At 53.2% G+C, this 22,092-nt stretch overlaps 2 protein-coding genes across 3 annotated transcripts in view; both read right to left on the bottom strand.

The window, feature by feature from the left end:
- Positions 1-3,701: 3,701 nt before the first annotated feature.
- On the bottom strand, positions 3,702-12,112 carry LOC116946865 (Y-box-binding protein 3-like). Its single transcript, XM_032962092.2, has 9 exons — positions 11,948-12,112; positions 10,514-10,577; positions 10,198-10,231; positions 8,388-8,477; positions 7,820-7,951; positions 6,952-7,068; positions 6,153-6,259; positions 4,940-5,337; positions 3,702-4,023 (listed from the first exon to the last, which is right to left on the bottom strand). The coding sequence occupies exons 1-8, from the start codon at positions 12,009-12,011 to the stop codon at positions 4,950-4,952; spliced, it is 996 nt and encodes a 331-aa protein (XP_032817983.1). The 5' UTR covers positions 12,012-12,112; the 3' UTR covers positions 3,702-4,023; positions 4,940-4,949.
- Positions 12,113-16,860: 4,748 nt separating this feature from the next.
- LOC116946864 (uncharacterized) overlaps positions 16,861-22,092 on the bottom strand; it is a 47,841-nt gene continuing 42,609 nt past the window's right edge. For both annotated transcript variants that reach the window (XM_032962091.2, XM_076070239.1), the window contains exon 6: positions 16,861-20,378. In XM_032962091.2, coding sequence (XP_032817982.2) covers positions 19,044-20,378 — 1,335 coding nt within the window. In that variant the 3' untranslated portion in view covers positions 16,861-19,043. The remainder of the gene's footprint in view (positions 20,379-22,092) is intronic.

Below are 22,092 nucleotides of genomic sequence, written 5' to 3'. Positions count from 1 at the left end.
ACAGCATCGACGTTTGTGTTTCTATTTTCGCGCAGATTCCCAAGAACCTGACCCTCGTATTCCGCGGGGTTGACTCATAAAGGCATCACCCAGTCTCGTCACTCTTTGTCTTAATGAAACTTTGTATTTATTTATTTTACAAGTGAAGGTCCACTGAGTTTGTAATACAGCTCTTTTATCAGAAGCGACCTGGCCACCACAACTGATAGCCCGACGAAGTGGCTTGTCACATGGAAAGTGATATCAGCGAAATACCCTTAAACGCGTGTTTCTAAACGTGTAGCGGGAAAAACTGGAGGGACCGGAGGAAAAATCCACGCGACCACGTGGCGAGAGGCACACAAACTCCAAACATACAGCAGGCAACAGGATCGGGCTCGAACCTACGACCTCCTGTATACCAGGCGAGGGAGTTAACATCTCACCACCGTAGTGCCACAAGGAGGGTCCTGCCAAATTGTTTCGCAGCAGTTGGCGATGGTGGCTTTGTGTGCGTGTGTGTGCGTGTGTGTGTGTGCGCGCGTGTGTGTGTGTGCGTGTTTCTGCGAGATGCCACTCTGAGTCGTTTCGCGGGGACTATTTCGACGTGGACCGTGACACGCCGGCACACAACGGCCGAACGACGTCACGGGATCTTAGTGAAGCAGACGAGAGCGTGGGGTTCACGGTTCACAAAGACCACCCCCCACCCCCGTACGGCCTGTAACAGACTGTTGGGGCAAGCGCTGTTAGCGAGTAGCACCACCTAAGAGGGCCGGGACGGCACACGAGGTGGTGGGTGGCCAGCACCACGCCCGACCGCCTTTGTCTCCCCGGTGGCGATGTTTACACACCGCACCAGGTACTCATTTGAGGCTGAGTCGACCTAGGGGAGGCCCAGGACCGGTACAGATAATCGTCGCCGGTGTTGACCGAGAGCTGGGAATCGAACTTGGATCGCCGGGCTCATAGCGCAGCGTAGCGCTAACCGCTACACTACCACTACGGTTCACACACAGACACGCACACGCTACAGTGATAACCGAGGCGGCCGCTGGATTCGAACCGTCAGCCTCTGCTACACGTTAGTTAATCACCACTGTGGCCTTCACATGAGAATGTATGAGGCGACGTTTCAGACGATCACTCTTCTTCACAGCACTTAAGTTCACGAATAAATTGAACGTCGTGGAGACCGTTGGCAGACAATAACAATCTCCTCCCTGCTGTTCGCGACCGGTATTATACATAATAAAGGTTTTTTTTTCCCTAAATATAAAGTAGTTGTTTGTGGGTTTATTCTCCAACACACCGGTGTGCTGAAGTAGTAACTAATTCTCACGTTTTGTTCACGTGACAAACCCTTACTAATTGCCTGCCTCGGGTGGTGGCGGGTTTAACGACGCATTTATTTTTACGCGATCTACGGCCAACCACCCCACAGATTCCCCCCGCAAATCACTCATTGCAGCTAAACTTCACGGCAACATCGCTCCCCGACTCGCGGCAGGCGACGAATGACCGCTTGCAAGCCGGGGCCGCGGCCACCCTCGACCCCACGTGGACCGCTGCCACTCGAGGTCGCCCCTGGCTGGAGTGGGCCGGTCGCGACGGAGTGCTGACGCACGTTGCCCAGGCGTGTAAGCCAGCGGCCTATGCGTACGTGCAAATCCTCCTCCGAGAAGAATAATACCGAGCAGGCTGACGTTTCAGGCACCGGGCCTTCTTCAGAGGCGAGAGGACAAACGGGATTGATTGAATCTTGATCAGGGGTCGGCAACGAACACAACAAGAGCCACCATAATGCACTGTGGATGAATGCGAGACGTGGGGGGGGGGGGGGGGGAGTCCTTAATAAATAACGCCACGAAGCAGAAGTCCTTAGAGAGCCGCGAGTTTCAGATCCCCGACCTTGATTCACCACGGACCTGTCCATGCCTCCCACTTATCCATTCTCACTCTTACTCCCCTCCAACGCACCTCTCCAAAACACTCCCCAGGGAGGGAGATGGTTGAGATAGGGCCCCGAAAGTGAAGGGCTGCTGTTGACTTGAACGGGCCCCTTGGCCATTACCCATCATCCCACAGCAGCTGCCGCCGTAATCTCATCGCCTGCGCTGACACTGAAATCGCAGCTTCGGCGGAGGGGTGAACTTCCACGAAAGGGGGCTTGCTCTCTCTGATCCACACCAGACACCCGACCACGTGCACGACTGTAGATTACTGGACATGTGACAAAAACAAGTTTATTAGCTCATCAGATTCCTTAAGTATATAATGATTTTGAAGTCAGAGGCTTCCTGCTCAAAGGTGCATCGATGCGGTGGTGTTCATCTAAACTAAAACTAGAAACGTTTATTTTACCATGGTGCAAATTGCACATTGCTATGGCACGGTGCGGTCTATTCAAACGACCACTGTTGACTCACCCCCCCCACACGAGTGGCACTAATTTTTATCGACCCAGGTAAAAGTACGATGGGCCCAGAGTCAACCCTCAACCGGGCTTTGAACTTGCCACCGTCCCCAAACGGGGAGCTTTCCATGCGTTTCTGAGCAACGTTGTGGTTACAGGAGGGATGGGTGCGTGGTGGAGGCGCGGGGGCAGAAATAGGCCTCATGAGGCCATGGCCAAACTTAGCGCGCAGCTGTCACGGTGCCGACAGGAGCGGGAGGGGTCCACGTGACACGGCCTGGACCCTCACCCCCCCTTGGCACCAACCCCGCGCAGGGCCAGGTGAGAGGCTGCCCCCACTCCACCCAGATCTAGACATCCCACGGGGGTGGGGAAACTTGCCCCAAAACCTTAAGCTTCAAGCACAAATACTCGGCCATATATTGACTCCCAGTTTCAGCCCGACCACATATCCCACTGCCGAGTTGGAAATCGATCTTGTCTTTGAGAGCTGGGGTCTTTGGTGCAGTTATTGGCCGACAGGCACCAAATGGCCATGTGCTCACTCCGAAGCAGCCAAAAACTTAAGATTGAAATCCAGGATATCAGCTTCACCTCCGTCACACCAAGCATGATTTCCTCGAAGTATCGTCCGCTGCTGTGGAAGCAGACGCAGTGACCCAAACCAAAAGCTCAGGACCGGACCACAAGCACCTAAAGGGACCCTCGATGCTGGATATTAGCGGTGCCAGCTTCACCCCGAGACATGTTTACTTGATTTTTTTGCATTGGTGGAATTTTTCATTTCCTAAACATCATTAATCTCAAACTAAATTATTTTTATTTTACCAGGCAAGGCCGACTGAGCTACATAGCTCTTTTTCAGAGGCGACCTGGCCACAAATAATAGCTTACCATGTGGAAATGTATAGCAGCCAAATACTCTAAAATGCGTGACATTGATGCTACATGTGGAGGAAAAAACCGGAGGATCCACAGAAAAGTCTACACCACCAACAGGGAGAACATACCAACTCGAAATACACATGGGTGAGGGGTCGGGGGGTGATGCGGAACTGGAGGGAGGAGTTGGGCTGGGAGAGCAGGATGGAAGGCCCATTTGTCCAGGTCTTCACGAGTCCGGAAAACAAGGTGGAAGACTTAAGACCATCAATTCCATGACTTTATGAAGTCGGTTCCAATAAAAATAAAACAAATTAGCACCCCCCCCCAACCCTCACTTACTCAAGCCAACGTGATGAGTACTCTCAGCAGCATACAGCCACCCATGGAGGATAAGAATTTGCATTCACAGGAGACTCGCAGGCAGGTTTAAACGCACGTTACTCAACCTTTATTTTGCCTTGTGCACGTGTTGACAGTTTCCACAAAGGGTAAAAAAAAGAGTTGTTTTGAACTCTACTAAAATCCAAAGGAGGTACTTTCTGGTGGTACGCAAAGTTATTACAAACGGTGACAGGTATAAAGATTTCAGTCTTGGTGTTAAGAGCTGATTTAAAAATGAGACGCGGAGAGAGAAGGCCAATGAGAGAACGCTGGCGATGGTGAGGTCAACAGTGCCGGCAAGGATTGGGTCTCTGCCTGCCCGTCCGTTCCTGCTGGGATGAGGCCATTGGCCCCTCCGCTTCCTGTTCACGCACACACCACAAAAGACAAAGGTTTTCCCACGTTAGAGCCTTGACAGACTGTTGGGGCAAGTGCAGTCAGAGAGGAACCCGGTGCGGCTCACAAAGGGGGTTGTGGTGTGGTCAGAACCACCGCCCTGCGGAACTTCGTCTTCCCAGTGCTGATGTTTCACACACCGCACCAAGGTACGCATTTGAGGGCGAGTCGACCAAGGGGAGGGCCCAGGGCCGGCTCAGATAGCCGCTGGCACTATTATTTTACGTGAAGAACTTCTGCGCCGCCCGTAGCCAACTGTGCTAATTGGAGACTAATTGGTCGCGGGAAGGGAAATCGAACTTGGGTGGCCGGGTTCGAAGCACAGCGCGCTAACCGCTGTGCCACCGCTCCCCACTACACAGTTTTCAGTGCCAACTAACAGCATAACCAAACGGCAAGAGTTCAGTTCCACCAACTATACGCAGCCTTGGAGAAATAATTCAAAAGTCAAAGTTAATTGAGAGGGGGGGGGCTGGCTCATTTCATTCCAGTTACAATTGACCACACGCCCGATGCTGCCCTTAAGCGAGCAAACAAACACGCCGTTCTACAATCGAGCTGATCGCGAGAACCTGGACTTACTGGCGAGCCGAATCAGAACTGGCACGATACAAAATGCTTGGTTCGAGCGTGTTTGGTGGTGGAGGGGGTTTCACAACAAAAAAATTGGCAAGATGATAAAGACGACGAGGCCCAACAAAAATCTATTCGCCTGCGAAAATCTCCCGTGTTGGAACGATGCCGTTCATAAAACTGCGAAACGTGCAGGGGGCGGGCGAGTATTTTTATTTAAAGCTCATTTCGTTTTCTCCACGGGGGGGGGGTGGGATTGGACCCAGGAAGGGCTCCAAAATCGGGGGCCCTCCACCCACTTCTTCACACCTTGATGGAGTCATTCAGCAGCAGCAGGCGGCTCGGACGGCGCCGCCGCCACCGCTGGGGATGGTGGCGCTGCGGCGGCGGTGGCCTCTCCCCCTGCGGACGTGGCGGTCGTGGTGGTCGTGGCGGAGGCCGCGGTGCCACTGCCGCTGGTGGTGGTGGTGGTGGCTGCGGCGCCGCTCGCCTCCCCTCCGCTGCCGGCCGCGGCCTTGCCGCCCTCTCCGGCGGCGGCACCTCCTCCGCGCCGCGCCCCCCGGCCTCGACCCCGGCTGTAGTACGGCCGGCGGAAGTTCTGCTGCTGCTGGGCACGGAACGGCCTCTCCTCTCCGGCCTCGTTCTCCTTGTCCTCGGCGCCACCCTCCCCGGGGGGGCCGGCGCGGGGCCGCACGGGCCCGCGCCTACTGCGAGGGTCGCACGGTGACGTCAGTACGGTCGCACGGTGACGTCAGTAGCGGACTGTACGTGCCAGCGGCGGGCGGTCAGCACGCGCCAACGCGACCGTCCACGGACAATGTTCCCAAAACACTAACGACTCCGTACATCAACACACGCGACATCGCACTGGAGAACCGTTAACCACGTCCCCATCGACAGCCACCACCCAGACACGACCAGATTACGATTCATCACCACAGCCAGTGATTAAAGGACCTTCCTAGCTCAATGGGGCTTTACCTCAACTAATCTCTTTATCAGCAAACTTTAATGCCAAACGGTCCCATTGTCTGTTATCAACAAAGGTCCCATCAAAACACCTGTTAAATGAAGATAACCAAACATCCCAAAAATAGGCCTACAGAGCATGGGCAATTGATGTCGTTACGGCTTCTTTCTGCATTCAAGCTTGCCTGTGGATTCCGGCCCTTCCTTCCGAAAGGGGGAACAACACCAAGGGCACGTGGAGAAAGCCCCACGCATGGTGAAGGGGAAACACACTATTCCAACAGCTGAAGTCCAGATTTGTTTTTCTATACTGGCTTCTCCCGGGCGAACCAGGGGTTCAGTGCTGGGTTACAGGCGTGCGTAGCTGCCGCCACTGCCCGGCTAAATTTATGACCAATGACGATGCCAAAAGCGACACGTAATCACCGGAGGAGCGAGAGCGTGCAATCGTTTTGGAGACCCAGCCCGTTGTGTAACCGGGACACACGATCTTAATGTCCACTGCTGATCCCCCCCCCACCCCTCACTCAACTCCCAGCCACTTCCCCAGTACCTGCGGTAGGGGCGAGTGAAACCGCGGCCGCCTGGGCGGCGTGGTGGAGCCGTGCCGTCCACTCCGGCGTCACCGGCGCCTTCCTCGCCCTCGCCAGCCTCGCCGCCCTGTGGGGAGGTGGGGTACAACACAAGGCACGCGTGACCATTGCAACGACATCACAGCCGCTACCAACGGAGACAACAGCAAACCACCACACGTTCACCATATTTACAGAAAACAATACTGTAAACCACACGCAACACGCCAAATAATTGAACTACAGCAACCGCTAACATCTACATCAACCACAGGAGATGACAACCACTACAACCATACGGTGCAGGAAAACCTGGGCTGCACGGGGAATGCGAGACGGGGCTGGATTGGGCTGTGCGTGGCGGCGATGTCTCTGTTTGGGAGACCGTGGCGAGTGAGACTGCGCTCTGGAGATTGGGCTGGACAGGGTTAGGAGATGCGTGCTTGAGACCGGAGCGAGTTGAGAATCATAATGTTCATTTATACTGGAGGAATCCGATTAACTATAAAGCTCTTTCACAGATGTCCAGCAGTTGACATGGACAATAGCGGAGCTGTGCAAGGCCAGGGCTCGTAGTCGTGCCACCTCTGCGAAAATGGGCATGTAGACAGGGAAAGCATCGGAGTTATCCCCTGTGAGGCAGTGGAGCTGGTTGTGCAAGACTGGGCTGGATGAACAGCGAGGCTGGGCAAAGAGTGGATCCACCTCTAGACACTGGGCTAGTAGACGGGGCGAGCGAGGGCTGTGCGAGGCCGGGGTGGGGTGGTGGGTGACGCTTACGTAGTAGGGCGGGTAGCGACGGCCGCGGTAGGCGGGACGTCGCGTCTGTGTCTGGTACCCGGCCTGGTCGTCCTCCTCCTCCAACGCCTCCTCGGCTCCATCGCCGCCCTCGCCACCCTGAGCGGTGCGGCACACACGCCCAGCACCGCACACGGCAAACAGTCACTACCACGACGCCGAGACGGCAACCGATACGGGGCAGCATCGCAGTCCGCCATGGAAGGCGGCAACACCATCAGCACAGACGCGTTAAGCACCGACAAAACAACACCGCAGGCCACTACTCGCACAACGCCATTACGTTACCACAACACCATTACAAGCCACTACAACAGTTTTAACACCCAGACAACACTGTGGCGACACTACAACAACCGCACACGACATTGTATACAAAACAGCGCAACACAGACAACGTAGCTACAACATCAGGTGTCAACAGCTACAACAACACCGTGATACGAAAGCAACACTGTGGTCTGCTGGCGGAACTGTGTGCCGCTGCTGTTTCTGAGCGTTGCTGGTGGAGCTGTGGGCGGCTTGCTGGCACAGCAATCGTCCGCTGGTGCAGATGCAGGCTGCTGGTGGTTAAGCGAGTGTGCTGGTGGTTAAGCGAGTGTGCTGGTGGTTAAGCGAGTGTGCTGGTGGTTATGCGAGTGTGCTGGTGGTTAAGCGAGTGTGCTGGTGGTTATGCGAGTGTGCTGGTGGTTATGCGAGTGTGCTGGTGGTTATGCGAGTGTGCTGGTGGTTAAGCGAGTGTGCTGGTGGTTAAGCGAGTGTGCTGGTGGTTAAGCGAGTGTGCTGGTGGTTAAGGAGTGTGCTGTGGGCAGGCTGCTGCTGGTGGAGGTGAGCGTGGGGCTTTGCTCACATTGCGCGCCCCTCCCCGGCCCCGGCGAGGCCCGGCGTAGTAACCCCCGCGGAAGCGCCGGCGATCGGCCGCGTAGCGGCTGCCCTGCACCGCCGTTCCACCCGGCCCGGTCACATTGGCCGCCTCGGCACCCTGCGCCCGCACGCACACGTGGGATTAACACAAAATACAAAGATCCCCCGTACAGCCTTTAAGTGCTGTTAGCAAACAGCAGCTATGAATGGCTGCACGGCACATGACGGAGTTGGGGTGTCCAGCACCACACCCGGCCACCTTTGTCTTCCCCAGTGTTGACAGTTTACACTGGCACCAAGTACTCATTTGAGTCAGATTCGACCACTACACCATCAGATTACTGTGGGCATGGAGAACTGCACCAATGTTACCGTGTTTGGATGTCGGCGCGAGACAGTCCCTGGGGTCCATTACAACTGTAATCACATCGGTCATACAAAAAGGCCTACAATAAAAATGCAAATGAACGTGTCAGCTAGCAATGCTGCAATTGCAAAAGATGATTGACCCCCGGTCGGGCGCCAGGTTCCAGCGTGCCAAGCGGCGGCCTCACCTTCTCTCCCTCCACAACGTCAAACTCCACCACCTCTCCGTCCCCCACGCTCCGAAGGTATTTCCTTGGGTTGTTCTTCTTGATGGCAGTCTACCCACAACACACGCACATCAGGTCTGTCAATGCGAGAACTCAAAACATTCTTATTTCAGGCATGTTCCCCACTGATGGGGGGGGGGGGGTCTCCACTTTACTGCTGCCTTTCTCCACTCGATCCCGTCCCCATTGAGCTGGTGGTCTAGACGAGGCTGGCGGCGTTGACCGTGTAACGCGTGGTGTCCGCGCGACTCCAGTGCCGCCGTCCTCGCTGCTGCGTGCTAGCGGCACGCCTCTGCTTGTCGTCATTCATCAACTCCCTCCCCCCCCCCCCTACGAATGATTTAGTTGGTCATAAACGCTCCAACTTCCTCGACTCATTCCCGTTCCCGAGCCATCATCTCAACATCCACTCCAGTCGTTCACAGCCTGGCTCACCGCTTCGAGTCACCGTTTTCTAGCCCTGCCTTTGCGTAATGTACACACAACGCGGTGCGGGGGGTCACACCGTCGCATGCAGCCACCGTACGTAGCCAACCAACTGGTTTGCTACGTACGGTGGGAGAAGTTCAAGACACACGACTTCCATGCATGCCATGACGGGGGACTGCTTCCTTCCTGCCGTTTGTGAGCGGCACACCGTGCGTGTCGTCATTTCTCGAGCAAATAAACCATCCGCACAAGACGTCCGCGTCACTCCACAACGGATTTATTCATCTTGCGCGTGGTGCAGAATCGTCGTCACGTGTACAGCCCACAGCGATTTCAGAATAATTATTGAGCTCCTATTCGGGTTAGTATTTTGTCTACCTTGGGGGAGCAGATCATATGTATGCACAACATAGCGGTGAAGCAGGGGTTCACACTGCGCTATAAGCAACGGTGAGACGAGTTCAATTCCCCACCACGGCTAACATCAGTGGCGAGGGATATCAGCACCGTGCTGACCGGCGAGGTCAAGTATGGCCAAAAAGGTCACATGGGCATAGAGGTCTATAGGCAGCTGACAAAGGACTGATATATCCATTAATATTTAAAGCATCACAATAAAATTAATACGCACAGGATTAAATACGTGCATAATGTTATCAATTGCGTTCACTCGTTTACCATTCTATCGTAGTGCACGACGAGGGTCCAATGCGGGCAGCTCACAATGGGCTGCGCCCTCTGCCAGGTTCAGGCTCTGTCTACTGCTGCGGTACAATGACTCCGGGACCACACGTGTGCATGGAACACGTGTTGTCCAAATTCTCCCCCCCCTTCCCCCGACAGCCCTGCCCCCACCACTGACCACCTGACCCCATCTCTCCCACTTCTCCCTGCGACTCCACCTCCCCCCGACTCGGGTCTTCGATTACCCAATCTCCCCTCCCCCCCCCCTTGCCGCCACCCTCCCCCACTTACTCATCTCTCCCTTTCTAGCTCGCATCTCTGCCTACACCACGCAGATCTCCAAACTCTGACTCACATTTCTCTCCCCATCACTCATCTTTGTAGCACCCCCCCCCTCCCATTCCTCCAATGCCATCTCTCTCACCCTCCCCACCCCCTGGCTCCACTGCGCCCGTGTCCCCAACTCCCCTTTAACACCCATCTCTCCTGATCCTCAACTCTCAAGCCCCAATTTCCCTTTCAATCCCTAATCTCTTCCTCACAATCCACCGTTTCCCATCTCCCCGCGGCCCACATCTCCAACCAGCCACCACCGCGTGATCTTGCCGAGCGCCGCGGCGTGCACGGCTAAACCACTCTCGCTCGTCACCCGCCTCACCTGGTGGACAAAGACATCTTCCTTGGTGTCGTTCCTGCGGCACAAAGCAAGAAGAATCCCTCAGCAAAGACGACGACAAGCAACAACACGGGAGTCCGGCCACTCGAAAAAGACGCCGCAAACCCCAGCCACCCGTCACGGGACCACCAGCCTCAGGGCCCGCATGGTCACGTGGAACAACCAGCCCCAAAGAACCCACAAAGGGCCGAACGGCCACACGTCACGCCCTTACCGACGCGAGCCCACCACCACCCCCGTCTCATGGGTTTGACCCAATGACCCCACATGACCGAATGACCCCTCCTCCCAGGCTCACCGGTTGATGAAGCCGTATCCGTTTCTGACGTTGAACCACTTGACGGTGCCGAGAACTTTGGTGGCTACGGAAGGGGGGGGGGAGACGAGCGCGCGCGACACGTCAAGTGTGTGACCCGGGACAAACATCATTTGGATTTATAAGGCGGCCTTCAACACACGAGCTCAAAAAGCCAAAGTTAAATGTATTAAATATTTCGTCAAGAAAATCAGAGAGCGGGGGGGGTTAGGTCTGTCCATTGACACACAGCAGACACCACACGTGGCACACGTGCAAGGCACGCGTGGAAGGCCTCAAAAACAGAGGTATTGAAGGGGCCCAGGGGGACTATTCTAAAGCCCCGCACACGGCAAAGGCCGGGGGAGATGCAGATGGATTTTTTTTTTTACATCCTGCACACGTGAAGACACTAATTAACGCCACACGAGTACACACGAAGACCAGGGTTAAATAGATGCATTTAAGGCCGTGTACGCATTAAGGATCCAACTTAAAGGGAAAAGGGACCCGGCAGACGAAGGGAAGGCTCGGGAACACGTGCACGGATTAAATCCGAAACCTGAAGCGGTACAAATAAAAAATCAATGCGCGTCCCACCCCAACGAATTGTCAGGCGTCACATTAAATATATGTTAAGGCCCCTTCACGCGAACGCTTGAAGGCCCACGACAAATGAATATAAATCAAGGACCAAGATAGTTACACTTAACATCCTGAACGCGTGGAAGGAGGACGGGCCTCGGATAAATTAATTCCACACGAGCTCACGAAACAAGAAAGCCAGGGGACACAAGATCAAATGCATGCCCGGTACAAAAATTAAGAATGAAAGGGGCCCCCCCCCCATGCCACGTGAAGGGCTCGGGGGGAGCCGCACGAGAGAGACGAGCGCACGACACATGCGAGATCCGGGACGCAACCTTTAAGAGACATCGCGGCGCGATTAATAAAAATGGAACAAAGAGCGGCCCGCTAGGAGGTGGACCACTGGGGGAGGAGGAGGGGGGAACGCACGAAAATCCCAGAGGTGTAAACCAACAAAGAGCCGCGCTGGCCAAGGGATACCAAGCGAAGGCCGCGGGTCTCGTGGAGGCCCCGAACGGCCACCACGTGGCAGGAGCCGCCTGCACCGCGCGTCTCCCGCCAAGCTCCGCAAGCCCAGGGGTCACCCCTCGTGTCGGCTTCCACACACCACCCATCTTTTCATCCCCTTAAGCCACGCTTCTCAACCCCCCCCCCCTCCTCCTCTCGTAGTTCCCGGCGCTCCCGCTCAACTCCTGGGGCGCCCTGGCCCTGCCCCCGGGAACACGTGCCACAGCCTCGTCGGGCAGCCCGGTGCGGAGACGCCGGTCAGGCCACCGCTGACGGCGGCGGTGGTGGTGATGGTAAACCCACCGCCCCCATCCACCCAACATTTGCCTCGGCGCCCATTACCGATGATTTTCTTCTCGGCGACCGCCGGCCGGGGCTTCTCGGGCTGCGCCGCGGCCTCGCTCATGGTGGTGGTGGAGGTGGAGTCGGAGCGGTGCGGCGCGGCCTCGTCCCTGCGTGAAATGGCGGCTCGCCTCCGCCTCTTGTCCCCTCGTGCGTCCTGACGTCACCTCGCGGGTGCGGGGAGCGTGGTGACGTCATCGCGAGCGCCGGTGGAGTGTAAGAGGGTAACGCCGCGCGGATGACGCGGTGACGTCACCGCGGTGCGGAGAGCGCGGTGACGTCGCGACGTACGGAGAGCGACGGGCGGGAGTCACGGCGCGCGGATGACGCGGTGACGTCACGACGGTGCGGGGAGCGGTGGCGACGTCACGCCCCGGAGATAGCGTGGTGACGTCACGACGTACGGAGCGCGGTGGCAACGTCACAACGCATGTGCAGCGTTGAGACGTCACGGCGTACCGAAGTGCGTGGTGACGTCACGCCGCAACGTCGGAAAACGGGACAGTCGCCGGGGCGCAATCGTTCGCAATTGGCAGATCAATCAACAACCAATAAACAATCAATTAACAATCAATCAACAATCAATCAACAACCAATAAACAATCAATTAACAATCAATACACAATCAATAAACAATCACTCAACAACCAATAAACAATCAATAAACAATCAATCAACAACCAATAAACAATCAATCAACAACCAATAAACAATCAATAAACAATCAATTAACAATCAATCAACAATCAATCAACAACCAATAAACAATCAATTAACAATCAATACACAATCAATAAACAATCACTCAACAACCAATAAACAATCAATAAACAATCAATCAACAACCAATAAACAATCAATCAACAACCAATAAACAATCAATCAACGAAACGTCGTGAGAATATTATTATTTTATTTTATCAATTTATTATTTTATTCTCATTCTACGTGACTTTACCGAAAGAACCAAAGAAGATGAATCAATCAACAACCAATAACAACCAATAAACAACCAATAAACAATCAATCAACAATCAATCAACCATCAATCAACTTTATTGCTCCGGAAGGCTCACAGGCTGATGGCCTTTAAATGAAGTGGCTTTATGAATGATCTATAAATCTCCAAACACACCCCACCACGTACTCTCTTCTTCATAACGATCGCGGGCCGTCCACTGTGTACACATTTGTTCGAGTTTTGGTTGCAGAGGAGCGGAGGGGCCGCGGCTTAGCTCCATGGAGCCGTCGAAGCGAGTTCGATCCCCGCGGGCTCTGGGCACACAATGACCGAACGACCGCCTCAGCACATTCGTCAACAACAAAAACACCGCGTCGAGGAACCGGCCCTCACGATTGCCCAAGGGGACGTCCATAAATGACGTCACGCACCTAGGGGGGAGGAGGAGGTGGGGTCAGACATTTGTGACGATGCGTGACGAGGGGGGTGGGGTTGAGAAATGTGACGTCACATCAAAATGCGCAACTTTAAATAAACATAGACAACACGTTCTATTCTAGATTTAAAGCTTTCGTGAGTGCAAGGATCCATGCTCTTTGGTTCTATTCGGTAAAGTCACGTAGGTAAAAAATAAAACAACAAAAATCACGACGTTTCGGCCACAACACAAGTGGCCTTCATCAGGTGAAGGGACCGTGCTCTCACGAAGACAGCGTAGGAATTAAGAAAGTCAAGCCAGGTCGCGTCCTTTAAGCTGTGTGGGAGGAAACCAAACGCTTTGACAAAGGAATTAGCATAAAGTGCTGATAGAGCACCTAACACGGGGGGGAGGGGAAGGGGAGTTTACAAACGTCGTTTTGAAGGGAAATAAGCTGCTGTGAAAGTTTGGAATACCACTACTTGGATAAATATACTGTACCATTGAAAATTAGTTTAATGTTTGGTTTGATTTAGAACATCTTTCCAATGATTGCTTAATTTGAAACCATCTTCTCGGTTGAAATTGTGTCTGTGTTAGTAAATCTGAATTGCCTCGTGGACAAATCTCTGATGATAACCTATAGGTTTGCAAAGGACCTTGGTATCGGAGAACACTATATCGTGATCACCCACAGCGTTGTAACAGTGGTCAGCCACGGCAGAAGAATTTGAGAGGAGACCTGATGGCTCATTGGGGCATTCTGTCTACAGGACACACAGATTCCTACTTGAAGCCTGATTCCCACCACTACCCAGCTCAAAAGAATTCTCTCATCAAAACGTTATACCACAGGGTTCATTGCATGTCGGACCAACACCACCTGACCAGTGAATTAAAACATGTACACCTGGCCCTCAAGAGAAACGGATACTCTGACCGTACCATCCGCCAAGCTGTTTCTCCCTCCCTACAGAAACAACCACTTGATACTCCGGTCAAAACCATCACACTACCATATATAGCAGGCGTTACTAAAAAGATCTCCAAAATTCTAAACAAACACAAGATCCTGGTCCGGTTCAATACAGTATACAAAATCCGTGACCTGATCCCATCCGTGAAGGATGTCATTCCTGACTTACAGTACCCCGGGGTTTACAAATTGAGTTGTACCTGCGGTGATTGCTATATCGGGGAGACGATGCGACATGTCTCTGACCGAATTCGCGAGCACAAATCAGATTTGAAACACGGCAGAACGAATTATTCTGCCGTGGCTGACCACTGTTACAACGCTGTGGGTGATCACGATATAGTGTTCTCCAATACCAAGGTCCTTTGCAAACGAATAGGTTATCATCAGAGATTTGTCCACGAGGCAATTCAGATTTACAAACACAGACACAATTTCAACCGAGAAGATGGTTTAAAATTAAGTAATCATTGGAAAGATGTTCTAAATCATACCAAACATGAAACTAATTTTCAATGATACTGTATATTTATCCAAGTAGTGATATACCATACTTTCACAGCAGCTTATTTCCCTTCAAAACAACGTTTGTAAACTCCCCTCCCCCCCGTGTTAGGTGCTCTATCAGCACTTTACGCTAATTCCTTTGTCAAAGCGTTTGGTTTCCTCCCACACAGCTTAAAGGACGCGACCTGGCTTGACTTTCTTAAGTCCAACGCTGTCTTCGTGACAGCAAGGTCCCTTCACCTGATGAAGGCCACTTGTGTTGTGGCCGAAACGTCGTGATTTTTGTTTTTAAATTTTTACCTACGTGACTTTACCGAATAGAACCAAAGAGTACAACACGTTCTACTTAATTAAATACTTTTATAATAAATGTTTTCTCCTACAACATCAGAGTGCAGCGCCACATTAAATGCGCACTACAATGACAATAGTTTAAAGTTATTTGAAGCATCGTTTATTTTTTTTTGGGGGGGGGAGGGGAGGCAGAGCTTTGTGACGTCATATTTGAGGGGGGGGCTGACTTTTTGTGACGCCGTGTGACGAAGGGGGGGGGGGTCAAAAATCGTCCAAAATCGCCTGACGTCATTCATGGACGGCCCCCAAGCTCTGCGGGTCCTCTCCATACCGAGATGGTCTCGGCCGATGAATGAGCCTTCACATGCTCGAGGAAACCGGAGAAACTTGGGAGAAACCCCACGGGGGTGGGAGGAGAAACGCTCGATCCCACACAGACGGGACAGGCGTCGTCTGCTGGCGAGTCAGGGTACGCCCACCCACGGGGAAGGGAATTTCACATCTGTGTGTACGTGTGCGTGATCCACCAACCCTGGCCTGCTGCCTTCCAGCGTGCGGTATTACAACAGACAAGCCACGTGTATTGCCCAATCACGGGCCCGCTGATTAATTTATGTGCGAAAGGTTTGGGAAATGATTTCATCATCATCATCATTATCACGATCCATGGGCACATCGCCAGTAGGTGTTCACTGCACATTTCGTCATTTGTTGTCACTTTCCTCCTCCGTCTCGTGCCAATAGTCTCAAGTAGTGGCCGCATCTTTTTGGCACCGACCTCTCTTGTCGTCATCAAGACATTCTCTTCTTTGGTTCTTTCGGTAAAGTCACGTAGAATGAGAATAAAATAATAAATTGATAAAATAAAATAACACAATAATATTCTTATTGTGTTATTTTATTTTACCAATTTATTAATAATATTCTTATTGTGTTATTTTATTTGATCAATTTATTATTTTATTCTCATTCTACGTGACTTTACCGAAAGAACCAAAGAAGATGAATCCTTGCAGTCACGAAAGCTTTAAATCGAAATTTAAGACATTCTCTGTTAGGTCTTCCTATCTTTCCTATTCCTTCCATTTTTCCGAATAACAACAAGACACTTTTAATTTTCCTGTTGTTCATCCAACACGAATGTCAAAATAGTTACAGTTTCATTCTCATCACTGTCTGCACCACAGACCTGTCAACCCATACGGTGTGCCCCGTATTCTTGTACAGGGAAATTGCTTTTCATGTCCATGTGGCGCCACAGCCGTTTCCATCCGGGCACATTTTTTTAGTCTTTGTGTGTTCTCCCTTGTGATGGGACTTAAGGATGAACGTTGAGATTTATAAGGGCACGGGGTGACCAATAAGATCTGAATCGGTCTGTAATAGGGTAGGCACTGATAAGGGGTTGACAGGTATGTAGTGGTGAGTGTACTCGTGGTGAGTAGTGGCGAGTGTACGAGTGGTGATTGTCTATTTGTTTGTGTTTCTCCCTTGTGTTCGGACTTTGTAGGATGAACGTTGAGATTTAATGGCACGGGTTGACCGATAAGGTCTGAGTCGGTCTGTAAAAGGGGGTTAAGGCATCATCAGGTTGCCTTCTTCTATGGGCTAACTTTGTCTCACTTCCACGCTGGTCACTCTTTGGGAAGGCGATTTAGGTCACGGCAAATTTGGGCGGCGAAAGACAAAATCCGAAGACCGCCGTTGAAGCAAAAAAAAAATCCGCGGCACGCAAACAAGAACAGCGACGACTCCCGTTGCCACGAAAAGTCGACGTTTATTGCCTCCCTCTCGTCAGTCGACCTTACATTGCAGCACGGCGATAGGCGGCGATCTCCAGCGGCCGAAACAGACGGAACAGTTCGTAGATACCGCGGGGCGAGTTCGCGACATCCACCACGGGACGAATGGAGTTGCACGCACAGCCCCGCAGTATCGCCACGACACGCGGATCATTCACACGTCGCACAAGAGCACGTTTTATTTAGACACTTTCAAGGTTATATGTGTGTAATTTATAATGTGTGTGTGTGTCTTTGTGTGTGTGTGTCTTTGATGCGTGTGGAGGGAGCGTCGCTGCAGCGGTTAGCACGCTGCGCTTTGCTACGAACCCGGCGTGCCGCGTTCGATTGCCGCTCACGATCAATAAGAGTGCGAGTGAATATTTGAATCGGTCCCTGAGCCTGCTCCTAAGTCAGCTCAGCCTTAAAATGAGTACCTGATGTGGTGTATAAACGTCAACACCGGGGGAGACGAAGGCAGCCGGGATAGGGTTTTGGCCACCCACCCCAACTTTTGTGCCATGCCGACCTTCATTGGTGCACGCTAACAGGACCTGGCCCCAAACAGCCTTTTAAAGGATATGGGTTTGGGGGGGGTCTTTGTCTTCGTGTGTGCGTGTGTGTTTGTGCACGCGCACGTTTTTCTAAAATACAAAATGGCACAATTTGTAGAGCAAGACATGCTTGTTACGATTGCAGTATTACAAATGAGTGTTGACGATTCACATGGATGACATAACAACAAAATACACTCGGTTATTATTCACCATCATCAGCTACGATAAATCCACTGCTGGATGGAGCCTCCTGCCCTAAAGCCGCCGGCCGCCACTGTCGCCAAAATCCCTTCGCGATCCTGCGATTAAATAATCCACCCCGGCACCTCCACAGCAACTCATTTCATCGCTCCATCTCCTGCCCGGGGGCCGCCATCATAATTTCTCGACTATCGTAATCACAATAATTATTAAAGACATTCATCATCACGATACCTGATTTATTAGTAAAGTTATAGCCGTACGACAAGAAACGCGCACCAGACTTTCCCATCCGGTCCAATGGGGCAGAGCCATTGCTGCGTTGAACCAAACCACCGTTGCCCACCTCAACGTCCATCCACCCCATCCCAACGTCCATCCACCCCATCCCAACGTCCATCCCAACTTCCATCCATCCTATCTCAACTTCCATCCATCCCATCCTAACGTCCATGTATTCACCCCATCCCAACGTCCATCCATCCATCCCAACTTCCATCCATCCCATCCCAACTTCCATCCATCCCATCCTAACGTCCATGTATTCACCCCATCCCAACGTCCATCCATCCATCCCAACTTCCATCCATCCCATCCCAACTTCCATCCATCCCATCCCAACGCCCATGCATTCACCCCATCCCAACGTCCATCCATCCCACCCCCATCCCAACGTCCATCCATCTCATCCCCTGCTGAATCCTCTCCAAGCAGCGGAACGAGATCTGGAGAAGTCCGTGGCATCAACGTCCGAGCGAGCGACCGAGCGAGTAGGGACATCACGGGAAGTGCGTGAGTGTCATTGCAGTGCAGCTTGAGTCCATCCTCGAGTTCCCCCCACCCCACCACCCTCCAGAAAATATTCTCACGAGCTTCAATTATATTAAACTGCCTTTGTGCATATACTAATTTACATTTCCACCGCGTGCAATCAATGCCGTGCCTTTTTGTTGTCAATCTGTTTTGTGTTTTTTTTCTTCCACCTGATGTTGATGACCAATTGCGCCAACGCGCGTCGCGTCACGAGACGGAGAATTCGGATCTCTCGCGGAGCAGTGCGACGATTCGTGACGGGGGAAGGGCCCGCTGAAGCAGATATCACAGAGCTACCGTCGGACGTTGTTTTCAGCGACCTCTGGTCAACTAGCACAATATATCTGCCACGCGCGAGCGAGTTTTATTGCACGAGAGTCAAACGGATAATTTAATCCTTTGGAATTTATCCAAATGAAGTGCAGAAATAAATGTATTGTTTTTTCTATTTTTTTTTGTGCAGCCATTTGGTGACGGAGGACCATCCACTCACCCGGGTGCTTATTTTTAATCTCAGTTAAACAATCACTCTGGCCGGAACAAAAAAACATTTATCGTCAAACCTCACCACCACGGGACACGTCCTTCTCATTTCTCCACCTTCTTGGATTTCCTGTGCTGGATCATCTCCAGTTGCCAGCTGGGCAGAGTGTTTCCCGTCGCGCTGGGCATCTGCGGGGGCGCCACTACTGCCGACCGGACCTGGCCATTCTTCTCAGCAGATTTAACGCTACCGCGGGCGCCGGCACCCAAGGCTTTTCCACCACCACCGCCACTGATTGGTGCTGCTCCCTTGCCTTCACCTGGTAGTGTCACCACCGGCCTGATCTGGCCGTTCATCCCAGCGCCAACAGCACCACCGCCACCACCGGTCGGTGCTCCCCCCTTGACCGTGCCGGCCGTCATGCCTCCGAATTCCTTTCCGTTCGCGCTCCGGATTTTGAAGCTGGCCCCCCCGCCAGCTGGCCCAGCTGCCTTGGTGTTGAGCACCTGCCCGATAGCGACATTACTCCCACCCGCTGCTCCAGTGATGGTGGTACCTCCTCTGCCACCCCCGCCAGGCGTCACCACCCATCCCCCTCCTCCTCCGGGATTCAAATTCATCCTGAGTCTGGAGGCGTCCCCGCTACCGCCGCCGCCGCTACCATCCGTGACGTCACCTCCGGAGTTGGGTCCTGCCCTGGTGGTGGTTGTTGTACCGGCAGAACTGATGGTGAATTTACTGGCAGCGGAAATGCTGGTGGGTCCACTGAAGGAACTGGCGGTCGTAGATTTACCGGCAGCAGAATTTGCGGTGGGTCCACCGAAGGAACTTGCGGTCACAGATTTACCGGCAGCGGAATTTGCAGTGGATCCGCCGAAGGAATTTCTTGTCGCAGAATTACCGGATGCAGAATTTGTAGTGGCTCCACCGAAGGAACTTGCAGTCACAGATTTACCGGCAGCGGAATTTTCGGTGGATCCACCAAAGGAATTTCTTGTCCCAGATTTATCGGATGCAGAATTGGCAGTGGCTCCACCGAAGGAACTTATGGTCGCAGATTTACCAGTATAGGAATTGGCGGTGGGTCCACCGAAGGAATATCTTGCGACGGATTTACCGGCAGCGGAATTGGCAGTGGGTCCACCGAAGAAACTTGTGGTTGCAGATTTACCGGCATTGGAACTGGCGCCGAGCCCACCGGCCGCGGTGGGACTGGTAGGGCCGTAACTGGAGCTGTAGGATTTCGGCACACCATTGGCTGTCGGTTTGGTGCCAGCTGCGCCGCCATTGGCCATGTGGTCAACACAGGGTGTGGCTTTGACCGTGCCATTGACCGCGTTGGTGGGGTTGGTGGTGACACCGCCGGCCTGCGCCCCGGCACCGTCCACCCTCTGCGGCGCGGCATGCGTTTCCGTCATGTGTGCGTTGTCGTTCAGGCTCTGTCGAAAGACACGTGCAGGAGGGGCAGGGTGGAGGAATGAGATATTGCATCGTCGGCGCGCTTCATTCGATACACGGGAAAGCTTACCCAATGCCGTTTTATCGAACGCTCGTTTTGGCTCGACGCGGTTTGCTTCACGAGGGCACCTCCGCGTTGAAAAGTAGTGCCGCGTCCGTCGGAAGGTGCGGATGAATTGACTGCGAGAATGATTTATTTACCACGTATGTTGTTGCGCGTGTACATTTTTCGCGTATAGTTTATTTGCACAATAATGTAACTCGTACTCAACACACATAACGACACAGCGCAAGTGTTCACATCGTCGAATGCATCTAGCCGTCCGCTCGTTAAACAAAGAGGCATTTTGCAGGAACGCAACCCGCCCCCCCCCACCCCCCCCCGTATTGCTGTAAGAATTATGATCACGCTTGTTTCCCCAGGAACGCTTCACCAAGTCTCAGGACTTTATTTTTAATTGGAGGACTCTCGCAAGATGTCACAGCAGGGGGCGCGATCATGCCGCTACTGCTGCTGCAGCTGAGTGTAGCATTGGGATGTTATAGGCAATACCAGTCAAATTGTGTGCATGCGTGTGTTTATTTTCAGCTATGGGAGGAAAGCGGAGAACCTGGTGGAAACCCGTGCAGAACAGGGGGAGAGCATACAGACTCCGCACACTCACCCACTCATTCACACTCTACATAACAAGGGGAGAACATACAAAATCACCCACTCACTCACACTCTACGTAACAGGGGGAGAACATACAAAATCCAGCACAGGAAGGCGACCTGGGTCGGAAATCGAACCCAGGCCCTCCTTCCTGCTGCGAGGCATGGGTGTTACCCCTGCGCCACCACCCGATGTCACGAGTCCGTGAGCAGCATTCACATTTCCTGCTTTTAGGAGCGGCCAAACAAGCGGAGCTGTCGCGCTCGTGCTGCCATGTCATCCCAGCAGCCGATTGCCTTACCCACCTTGCGCACACAACAAAGACAAAAACCCCCCATCCCCCCCACCCCCGTATAGCCTTCACACACTGTTGGGGCAAGTGCTGTTAGCGAGTAGCACCGCTGCAGGCCTGCACGGCACACGAGGGGGTGGGTGGCCAACACCACACCCGGGCCACCTTTGTCTCCCCAGTGGCGACGTTTACACATCGCACCGGGTACTCATTTGAGGACCGAGTCAACACACGCCGAGAGAAAGGTACAGGTGACGGGTAAAGGTGAAGCCCTGCAATTTCCCGCTTACGCCACCGCTGGCGGAAAGGGGCCTCCACTCGAGGGGGCCTCCCCAGGCCTACTCTTCCACGCAGGCCAGACGTCTCCGAAGGGGTCGGAGTCCCCACACTATAGCCCCACCAACCTGGACACGGATGCCCAATTTCGCAGACTGTCCGGGTCAAACCAGCACGTGGCCAAGTCAAACCCGGGCAGGTGGCAAACTCATCCAAACCGGTCAGACGTCCTTGAAGGGGTGAGGGTACCCACACAGCACGCGACCTGCCCATTGGCTAACCAGCGGGGGTACCCTTTCTACACCACGGGTTCAGATGCCACACCGGGAGATGGGATTGAACCTCCGTGACCCCTGGATGTGAACGTCCAGTGGCGCCACTCGCCATATTCCAGTTCACCAGAGGACAAGTGCTGCTACCAAGCACCCATCAAACACACGAACAGCAAACAAGGATGTGGCTGCAGCGGTCA

The sequence above is a fragment of the Petromyzon marinus genome, chromosome 28 (genome assembly GCF_048934315.1).
Source record: "Petromyzon marinus isolate PM22_M1 ecotype Great Lakes invasive population chromosome 28, UKy_Petmar_22M1.pri1.0, whole genome shotgun sequence".
In the NCBI taxonomy this organism is placed as follows: domain Eukaryota; kingdom Metazoa; phylum Chordata; class Hyperoartia; order Petromyzontiformes; family Petromyzontidae; genus Petromyzon; species Petromyzon marinus.
Note: the sequence above shows the minus strand (reverse complement) of the source record. Positions and strands in the feature narration are given on the sequence as shown.

What these genes read in the sequence shown, in the direction of transcription:
- LOC116946865 (XM_032962092.2), bottom strand. Translation starts at nt 12,011, where the DNA reads ATGAGCGAGGCCGCGGCGCAGCCCGAGAAGCCCCGGCCGGCGGTCGCC. An exon ending in GGATACGGCTTCATCAACCG is followed by an intron (nt 10,232 to 10,513) that starts GTGAGCCTGGGA and finishes TTTGTGCCGCAG; the next exon opens with GAACGACACCAAGGAAGATG. An exon ending in AAGATGTCTTTGTCCACCAG is followed by an intron (nt 8,478 to 10,197) that starts GTGAGGCGGGTG and finishes TGTTGTGGGTAG; the next exon opens with ACTGCCATCAAGAAGAACAA.